General features: G+C 54.1%; 2 protein-coding genes across 2 annotated transcripts; one reads left to right on the forward strand and one right to left on the reverse strand.

Moving 5' to 3' along the window:
• The first annotated feature begins 3,282 nt into the window (after positions 1 to 3,282).
• Positions 3,283 to 5,060, forward strand: LOC125941160 (uncharacterized). Its single transcript, XM_049658126.1, has 2 exons — positions 3,283 to 4,263; positions 4,407 to 5,060. The coding sequence occupies exons 1-2, from the start codon at positions 3,283 to 3,285 to the stop codon at positions 5,058 to 5,060; spliced, it is 1,635 nt and encodes a 544-aa protein (XP_049514083.1).
• Positions 5,061 to 9,269: 4,209 nt separating this feature from the next.
• LOC119431965 (uncharacterized) lies at positions 9,270 to 10,067 on the reverse strand. Its single transcript, XM_037699402.1, has one exon. The coding sequence runs from the start codon at positions 10,065 to 10,067 to the stop codon at positions 9,270 to 9,272; it is 798 nt and encodes a 265-aa protein (XP_037555330.1).
• Positions 10,068 to 10,414: the final 347 nt, after the last annotated feature.

Here is a 10,414-nt window from a genome sequence, read left to right on the forward strand (position 1 = left end):
TCGCGCTTTGAATGGATTGAGCGAAACGTGTTTGACACGTGATGTTGAGGGGATATGTATATATATATATATATATATATATATAGTATATAATAAATTAGGTGTTTACGCTGAAACCAGTAAAAATATGATGAAAGAAATGCTCACGTGTTGAAGAACAACCAAAATACTAATATTTTGCTGATGCCTAATGACCCATGTCAAGGTCATCAAAAACGACGGGCATATACCGCATATAAGGGGTAAGAAGTTACGGGTCTATACAGTGGCATTATGAAAACATTTCACGACGCACGATGCGGACAAGGCTATCGGTGGTCGGTTCCTGATTGGTGGGCTGAACGTCCGCGCAGGACGATGTAGCGGCCGTGTTTGGAACCCGCATGAATCCGCCTTTTTCACGGTGCTACGGCGCATGCGCCCTGCCCTGGCGGATTAGTCGCGAAACCCTTTGGAATGGTCGCGCGCGCGGCCGTGCGGCCCCGTCTCGGGGAAACGTCCCCCGAAAAAAAAAAAAAAAAATGCGCTCGCAAGCGCGCTACTGCAAGTGCAAACTCGTGCTGTGTAAATCGTTGAAACTTCACTGGTAGCTCGACGTCGGTGCGATACCGAAAACGTGCGTAGCGTAAGGCTGCAACTCCACTTTTAACAGAAAGCGGTGAGGGCTTCGTCTAGACTGCACAGGGAACCACGTAGTAGCCGCCTTGCATTGATGGCTGTAATAGCAAATTTATCGATAAACCCCTGCGTTACACTTGGACGACACTTAAAAACACGTTGCTGACGAAGACTTCTAGCCGCGTCGGTCTTCGCTTGCCGGTAGTGGCAGCGTGTGCCCGACTTCACGTACTCGTTCAAGGCGCGGTAACACTAGGTCGATACGAGACCGACAAGACGCGCCCGCCTACGATTGGGCGACCATTCAGCACTGTGTCGCTGAGACTATTTTATCATACCAGGCCTACAAGACGTAACCGACGAGCGCGAGTTGTGGTACTGCGACGGGCTTTCTTGTCGACAGCACCGATAAAATCAGCGTGCCGACCATCATTCGACCGAACCCCGCGTGATCGGCCGTCGAACCGATAACGCGATAGCCGCAACGGCTTCGTTAGTATATATAAATAATCGCGCTCAAACTGAGTCAAGACATGCCTACGAAGTTGAAATGCACAAGATTCGACCCTCTCAATCCGTGCACATAAGTTTGAGCGAATGTTGATCCTGTTCAGCGAAGGTTAGGCCTGGCGCCGTCGAGTTCGCGCACTACCGGCGGACCGGTACTGAAAAGTAAGCAAGTTATAATGAAGGAAACTGCTTTTATAGTCCAATTCTAGCCTTAGTGATTTGAAATAAGCTACCCTTCGCTTCGATTGCCGAGAACACAATAAGCTGCAAGCGGGGACACAGCGCTGTGCCCAACGCCTGTGTCAACATCTGTACGTCACCGTTCCCGTAGGCTGCTGGTCGTATTCGCAACGTAGATGGGTGGGTTTTTACGTGTTGGCCTGCTGACACATTTATTAATTCCTGAGATGTTCTCGTTATCTCTGCGTCAAACCCTAAACAAGAGACGGTACATTCGGTACAGCAGAATAAACAGCCGCTTCGCTCATTTATATACCAACGGTGTCAGCGATGGCATCCGCGTTTTTGCAGGAGAACAACACGGCCTTTGAATGAGCACGTATGCGAGCACAATTCGCTCTAATAATGCTTTATGACACGCGCCAACTAACTATCGCGAAGTTAAAGAAAAGCGAGAATCAGTAACAAATTACCAGCCCAATTTTTGTAACTGGATCACAGCCGCCATTGTTTAAGTGGCTCAGCGGCTCATACTGACTCGTCTCACGATAGAACAACGGCATTCATATGAGCAGATATGTGTGTTTTATTCTAAGTTTTGACATTCTTTCATATCAGCGCCTTTTCATATATGCACCTTTCCCCCATTTTTTGAGGCTAACAACGATCTGTGGCTGTAGATGCCGATGTAAACAAGAGCATCGCTTTGCTAAATCCGACGCGGAAGGCTGCGCACTCGAAAACATCTTATTTATGCGAAATGTCTAAAGAATGTGTAAAATGAATTACAAAAAAACGAGGTGCAAGTGCAGGAGTTAGCGCCAACAAACTCCAAAGCAGCCGCTACGGCAAAGGGAACTCAGTGTGCCTTTATCGGCCGCACTGTAAACAAAACAGCACACTCAGGCCTGCTCACCCTACATGTATATAGTTGGTGAGTGCTACATGGCTTCCAGGAACGACATGCTGCCCCCCAGAAGCCATTAATAATTATTCGCGATTCACGAAACGCACAACCGATGCGCACTTAACACGGGCGCAGGTTCACAAATCAACCGGCGAAAGCCCCAGCACCCTACCAAAACGTTTCCAGTGGCGCGCGGCAGAAGGCAGCACAGGAAAATGAAAAAAAAGGCGGATTGTTTGTTGGGCGATGCGGCGACTCTTCAGGGCTTCAAAACGCCGGCATTCCTTGATAATGTCTTCAACGGTCGAGCAGTCCTTAAAGACCAGCAAGTTGAAAGCATCATCAGCAATGCCTTTCAGGACGTGACCTAATTTGTCCGCCTCGGTCATGGTGGCATCAACTCGGCGGCAAAGGGCGATAACGTCAAGGATGTACGACACGTACGACTGCGTGGGAGATTGGGCGCGACAGGAGAGATCTTTCGAAGCGGCGCTCTGGCGGCCAAATAGGTCACGAAGCTTCTGCTTACATAGATCCCAACTGGTCCAGCTCCGTTTCGTGAGTGCCAAATCAGACGCGCGCTGTCCCACTGAGGTAGAAACCGACATTAGCGAGTGTCACTGTCGGGTCCCACCGATTGTTGGTTGCGACGTGCTCGTAATTCCTAATCCAGTCATCAACGTCGACGTTGTCGGTGCCGCAAAAGGATCCTGGGTCGCGGGGTCGGATCAAGATCATTGGCTGGAGTGCCGGTGTTGTGGTTGACGCAATATCCCCGCCTGTTGACATGGTGGAACTTGCCAGGACACGTCCGCTGCGGAGCTCCGTCTTGAGTAGTGTAGTATACGGCAGTACCACGAGATGGCAGCACTGCATCCTCGGCTATATAAGCGTTCAATAAACGCGGTCGGGGACTTGCCCGCCCGGAGAGTTACCTGCTGTGTCACTCGCCCGCTCGACATGGTGTCAGAAGTGGAATCGCGTCTCGGCTGATCCCGTACTTGCCACTTCGACACACACGCTCTGGCCCCGCCACTCTCCGTCGAGGAAGTCAACTTTCCTTCGCCATGGCTACCGGTACAGGCTCTACCAGAACGCTCGCTGCTTCGACGGCCGCTGCGTCTCTACATGGCATGGCCCAGCTGCGTCCACCACCGGCGTTTGACTTTGACAAGCCCAGCTCCTGGCCCACATGGCTGCTGCAGTACGAGGACTACTCGTTCGCCACTGGACTTTACGCCGCTCCGACGGAGGTCCAGGTGCGCTCTATGCTCTACTGCATGGGCCCACAAGCCAGGGTGGTCCTCGCGTCCACCACGCTGGGAGATGCGGACCTGAAGGACGTCGTCACCGTAAAGAAGGCGTTCAACGACCACTTCGTCCACCCACCGAATGAGCTGTACGAGTCTGCTCGTTTTCACCGCCGTACGCAGCAGCCGGGTGAGTCGGCCGACGCATTCTACACTGCGCTTCGGACGATGGTCAAGCGTTGCAACTATTCCTCGCCCGACATCCAGGAGCGTCTTGTCCGAGACCGTTTCCTCGTGGGCTTGCTTGACCGCAAGCTCTCGGACCAGCTTTGTCGGAACCAGAGATTGACGTTGCATGAAGCGCTCACGCACGTTCGCCAGCACGAAGATGCCGATAACGAACGCAAGGCTCCTGACTCGGCTGATTCATCGACGCTCGCCATCAACGCCGCTCGCGTTCGCACCAACGTCGCTCGCATTCGCAAGGAAAAGGCAGCGTCAGCGTCTCCTGATAGGACAACGCAGCAGCTGTGCCCATTCTGCGGACGCACATCGCATCCTCGCGCCGACTGTCCGGCTCGCAGAGCGTCCTGCAATTTTTGCCGCAAAAGTGGCCACTTCGAGAACGTGTGCCTTAAGAAGAAACGCGGCAGCAGGAAGCGCACACCGAAACCTTCTGCCAGCTCCATCGAGCTACATGCAGTTGCCGGAGAGCGTCCGAACGCGAAGTTCGTCGAAGTACTCGTCGATGGGTGTCCACTTTCCTTCGAGGTGGACTCTGGCGCCGAAGTTTCTATCGTACCCAGTACGTTCCCTGGCGTCCCCTCGAAGCTTCAAGACCCCAAAAGCGAATTGAAAGGCCCTGGCAACAACGTTCTACCGGTCTTAGGCACTTACGTTGCCACCTTGTCATGTCACGGCAAGTCATCATCACCAAACAGCTACTCTACGTCCTGGCAACCAAGACGGTCCCGCTGCTGGGCTTCCCGGCAATCCAGGCCTTGGGCGTCTGCACGTTTGTTGACCAAGTCTCGGGGACTCCACAGCCCTCGGGGGACTTTCGTCTCGATTCCAGCCTCTTCCGAGGACTTGGGTCACTCCCCGAAGCCTACACTATAAGGCTGCAACCCAACGCTACGCCTTTCTGCTTGAGCGTATCCCGGCGCCTTCCACTTCCTCTCCGCGACATCGTCAAGACTGAGCTTGACAAGCTAGAAGCAGAGGGCGTGATTCGTCGTGTGGACACACCCACGGACTGGTGTGCTGGACTGGTTGTCGTCCCCAAGGTCTCGGGCGGTTATCGGCTTTGCGTGGACTTGACGCGCCTCAACAAGGTGATTCCCCGAGAGCGTCACGTGCTTCCAACTGTGGAACAATGCCTCGGATTGCTCGGAGAAGCCACAGTTTTCTCCAAGCTAGACGCGACGTCGAGCTTCCACCAAGTCAAGCTGTCCCCGGAGTTGCAAGAATACACCACGTTCATAACCCCGTTTGGCCGCTACTGCTTCATCCGACTGCCGTTTGGGATCGCGTCTGCACCGGAGTACTTCCAGCGGCAGATGTCCGGATCCTCGAAGGCCAAGCGGGTGTGGTAAACATGATCGAAGACATCCTCGTCTTTGGGCAGACACGCTCCGAACACGACCGTCATCTCCGGCAAGTCATGGATCGGCTATCGAAGGCAGGAATCACGCTCAACCGGGAGAAGTGCTCGTTCGCCACTTCCGGCGTCGAGTTCCTTGGCGTCGTGGTCAGCGCTCAAGGCATCTCTCCAGACCCAGACAAGGTTGCGGCGATCCAAGCCATGCATGCACCCGAAGATGTCTCAGGGGTCCGTCGTCTGCTGGGCCTCGTGAACCACATCGGGCGCTTCTTACCCCACGTTTCGGAGGTAACCGCGCCGATTCGAGCCTTGCTGCTCAAGAACTCTGTCTGGACTTGGGATCATGCGCAGCAGTCCGCCTTCTCCCAACTGAAGAAGATGCTGTGCTCGGACATCTGTGTAGCTCGCTACAACACCGCATACAGGACCACGGTCTCGGCCGACGCCAGCTCCTATGGCCTCGGGGCAGTACTTCTTCAGGAGCAGCCGTCCGGTGAGCGTCGGGCCGTCGCTTTCGCATCGCGGTCCCTCACACCCACAGAACGCCGGTACAGCGAAACGGAGAAAGAAGCTTTGGAGGCCTGCTGGGCGGTGCAAAGGTTCGAGGAATACGTCCGGGGACTTAAGTTCTTCCTCGAGACGGACCATCAACCCCTGGTGGCGCTCTTGGGTTCCATGGACGTTGACCTGCTGGCCGTCACGTTGGACGGCGGCGACATACATGTCTAGGCATTCATATTTTTCTTGCGCTAAGTACAGTAGGACGCCACAGGGACGAAGCGGACACTGGATATGAAGCGGACACGAAGTGACACACGGGAACGCGAACTACCAACTGGCTTACTGTCAGATCATTATACAGTATTTAAAGCACACAGCGCCGTATTGCGACTGCGTGAACTATGATTACAGCAGAAACACTCGGATGGCGTACTCACGTTTCTGGTTGTCATGATTTTATCGGTGCACTCTGTGTATGTATGCATTCTTTGCGTAAGTGATTTCGGCTTTTGTTAGCATGATTGAAGGCGTGCTCACGCAGTTGTCTTTTTCTTCTTCTATTTCTAAAGCCTCTCGTATTTCCCTAGTTATTTTGTCTTTTTCTTTAGCGACGACTGTCGTCTTGTCAAAGTAAGGTGTTCATTTGCACGTTCTACGATGCATGGCGAGATTGCTGGATGAGGCTACTTGTTCGCATGCGTATCGATGTTCTCTGAGCCTGTCGTTCAGACAGCGTCCCGTCTGGCCCACGTACACCTTACCGCATTTTAGCGGTATCTTGTACACGACGTTATTTTCACAGGTTACGTATTTTTGTGCGTGTGTTACGTTACATGATCCTTGTGCTTTCTTGCTCTCTGAATTCGCTTTCTTGCAAAGCCCTCTTAGCTTGATCGGTGCTGAAAAGAGCACTTTTACGTCGTGCCAAAAAGGTTACAAGGTCCGGAAGGTGTGTGGTGCCACCCAAGAGGCTGAACTTGTAAATCCGATCTCGGAAAGAAAGATGCAGTGTTGTGTTTTGTTACATTCAATCTACGGTGGCGCCTCTAACACCGCTAACACTAACGCTGCTTACACATCTAACAGAGGGTGCCAATGAAGTGATTTGAGGCATTCGTGTATAGTTGCATGTCAATAAACAGCGCCAGGCACTTCGTTCGTTGCCGGCCCAGCCGAAGGTCGCATCGTCCCTCTCGTCTCGATAGACCGCATCCGTGTCTCGTCGAGCAAGATGGGATGGTGGATAGCCGTGATTATGGAAGGCGCGAAAACCGACCCTTCTATAGTCCAACGTGTGCGCCGCGCTGCCTAGACGCATGCGCATTTTATCCGAAACTGTGAACTCGTTGCACGCTCCGCCACCAATATGCATCGACCCATCTTACTCGACGAGACGCGGATGCGATTCATTCTGGGTGACAAGGCAGGCGCAAAATGCAGCATGTCGCATCTCGACGTCGGCTTCAGCCGGGACACGCCGACGAACGCCGGATACGTCGGCCAAGCCTCGCGCCGGATTATAGAGTGCTGCGCTTTCGCTAGCGTGGCGTGCCATGCTCGCGTGGCTGCGCTTTCGCTGAAGGCGCGTGCACATGCTCCGAGTATCGTCCCGATACTCGGGTGGGCTGTTTGCCAAAGAACCAGCCAAGCCAAACCAAGGGAAGCAAAGGAAAACAAAGACACAGCTAAGAACGATCCAAGCCAAACGAAGTTAAGCAAAGTTAAAGCTAAAAACCAGCCAAGGCAAACCAAGTTAAGTAAAGGAAAGCAAAGTTAATGCTAGGGAAGGGCCACCAGCTTCGCTGTTTGCACAGTATTCGCACCACGCAGTGTGAAGCTGCCCTTAATTTTTTGCAACGATATCCGGCGAGACTGCAGACCATTCCTGGCGACAGCTTCTACCATGGATCTTACCGGATTTGGCACGTTGGTCGACAAAGACATGGAAGTTGCCACCCCAACCATCGCAGCCACGACATGCTGTCCGGGTGACAAAGCAACCGCCCTGCAAACACTTCCCTGCTCTTCGGCAGTGCAATCTGCGCTCGACTCCTTGTGTGAGCGCCTGGAACGCATTATCTGTGCAGCGGAACATCGCCGCACATCATCTCGTCGCTCACGCAGCAGTAGTTCCAGGAAATCAAGACACACAGGCACCCGCCATGAAACATCACCTACAGCGTCTGGCGTTTGCTACTACCACCACCGTTTTGGAAATGACGCTCTTCAGTGTCGGCGTCCTTGCGCTCGGCAGCGAAACAGGCCGGTCGACCTCTAACGGTGACGAGTGGTCCGGCACAATACATAAGCCGCCTTTTCTACGTGACGGACAGAGTTACGGACAATGGTTGGGTCGACACAGAAGCTGACGTCAGCATTCTCCCCGCCCACGACTTTTCGAAAGCCGTCAACGGCACCAGGATTCCAGTTTTCTCGTCACGCTCCGTCATGCTAAACCTTGGCCTCCGACGAGCGTTCCGCTGGATTTTCCTGGTTGCGGACGACCGTCGTGCAGTCATTGGAGCTGACTTGCACAGTGTACACGGACTCCTTGTTGACGTTGAACGGCGCCGTCTCATCGACTCCGTGACCCAACTGTCCCTTCCCGGCGTCCCATCATCACGAACATCATCGATCGCGCCTATTTCTGCCATGTTGGACGTGCCTTTCGCCGCGCTCCTACGCAAGTTTCCCACTTTGACGCGCCTGTCGGACTGAACGCAACCGGTCCAACATTAAATGTGCCATCAGATCGGCACCTCCGGCGTATGTCCCCGGCGAAACTAACTCAACATCGCTCGCGCGGAGTTTGACCACATGCTGCAACTTGACATCATTCGCCCTTCCTCCAGTAATTGGGCATCACCACTTAACATGGTGCCTAAGAATACCGGAGACTAGCGCCCATGCGGCGATTACCGGTTACTACACAACATTACACTTTGATTGCTACCCTTTCCCGAACATTCAGGACTTCATGGTAGAGTTGGACGGTGCGACGATCTTTGCTAAGATCGATTTTGTTCGCGCCTATCATCAACTACCGGTCGCTGAAGAAGACATTCGCAACAGCGCCATCACCACACCATTTCTTCTTTTTTGAATTTCCCCACGTGCCTTTCGGCCTCTGAAACGCGGGCCCATCCTTTCAGCGTTTCAACGATTCCGTCATTCGATGCCTGCCTTTCGTTTTTGCGTACATTGACGACCTGCTCGTCGCGAGCTCATCCGCAGAACAACATCTTCAACACTTGCGGTTACGCCTTGCCAGTAAAGGAATTGACATCAACGCCGCCCAGAACGAATTCGCTCAACCGGAACTCGAGTTCCTCGGGCATATCGTCGACGCTAACGGCATTCGACCTCTGCCTTCCTAGATTTGCGTCATCGAAGACTTTTCCCGACCGACCACAGTCACCAAGCTTCGCCAATTTCTCGGGTTGGTCAATTTCTACCGGAGATTCATTCCCGATTGCGCACGACTTACAGCTACACTAGACGCTCTGCTGGTAAACAAACGTAAACAATGCATCACTGGACTGAAGAGAGATTGTGGTTGTGAAGAGGAAGGGGTGCTATTTTCTGCAGCCCTTTAGGGAGCACGACGCAGAGCCTTGGGGAAGGGGCGGGGGATGTAAAGAAGAAAGAAAAGAGAAAGAAAAGACAGAGAAGATGGAGGTGATTACACAGCCCTTGACTGTCAGGGGTCGCCAGGCGGCGCATTCACAATTTGTAAGACAGATCCGTGTCTTCCAGGAATGTGAGAAGGTGCCTGAAGGCGGAGCCGTGGTTCCGGCCGGGAAAGAGCAGCTGCGATGCTGAGTCCGTAGGGAGTCCTAGGCGTCGGAATGGCACGTAGAGAAGCCCTTTCACAGGAGAAGGCGGGGCAGAAACAAAGTAGATGGTCGATTGTTTCCTCCTCTCCGCGCGCTGAGCAGGCCGGGGATGGAGCCAGGCCTTTGCTGTACTTTCGGGAAGCCGTCCAGGAGCAGCCGATCCGGAGGCGCAGCAGGAGAGACCATTCCTGCCTTGTGAGGCTGCGATCAGGAAGTGGTCGAGGAGGGCGACCGCTGGCGACGCGCCGATCCGGGTGGAGCTCCATTATGCGCCACTGCAAGGTGTGCCTTGCATAGTCAAAGGCAGTTACAGTGGTGCTGACTGTTACTGTAGCATGGAGTGCGGCCTTTGCCAGGGCGTCAGCCTCCTCGTTGCCCTGGACGCCGACATGAGAGGCGAGCCACTGCAGCGACAGGTTCAAGCCACTTGAAACAAGGGTTCGAAGCTTTACCGCCAGCAGGGCCACACCAAGGCCGGCAGTCTCCGGTCGAGGAAGCGCCAGGGTCACCGTTCGCGAGTCGGAGAAGATCACAGCCGGAGAATCCGGGCGGTCCTCCGCCAGCAGGTCTGCAGCCAGATGGAGGCCGGCCACCTCAGTGGCGGTGAAGCTTGCTGTGAACGGCAGCTGGCAAATACGCGAGTGCTGAAGGGCAGGAATCATGCAGAAGGCTGTGGCAGATCCGGAGTCTGCATGGACAGAGCCGTCCGTGTAGATGTGGAGATATCCGTCCAGTCAGCCTTTCAGCAGGAACGCTGACGCCTGGAACAAGGCGCAGGTTAGGGGGCGGCCTTTTCGCGAGGCCCTCGAGTGTAGTATACACCTCTAATGGCTGATGGTGCGGAGGAGGTGGCGGGATGGCTAGCGTGGGTGGGCGACCAATAACGTCCTCGCAGAGCTGACATAAGCTGCCCATGCGCGAGCGAGGTCGGCTCCGCAACCTTGACAACAGAGCCGCGCTACACGGGGCACGATGTAGCCTGTCAACAGGATGGAGGCCACGTTGTAGC

Source organism: Dermacentor silvarum, chromosome 10 (assembly GCF_013339745.2).
Source record: "Dermacentor silvarum isolate Dsil-2018 chromosome 10, BIME_Dsil_1.4, whole genome shotgun sequence".
Classification (NCBI taxonomy): Eukaryota; Metazoa; Arthropoda; class Arachnida; order Ixodida; family Ixodidae; genus Dermacentor; species Dermacentor silvarum.

Excerpts from the sequence above, each read along its gene's own strand:
- LOC125941160 (XM_049658126.1), top strand. The coding sequence starts at position 3,283 with ATGGCTACCGGTACAGGCTCTACCAGAACGCTCGCTGCTTCGACGGCC. Across the intron at positions 4,264-4,406 it reads CTGGCGCCGAAGTTTCTATC|CTACTCTACGTCCTGGCAAC; the intron begins GTACCCAGTACG and ends ATCACCAAACAG.
- LOC119431965 (XM_037699402.1), bottom strand. The coding sequence starts at position 10,067 with ATGATTCCTGCCCTTCAGCACTCGCGTATTTGCCAGCTGCCGTTCACA.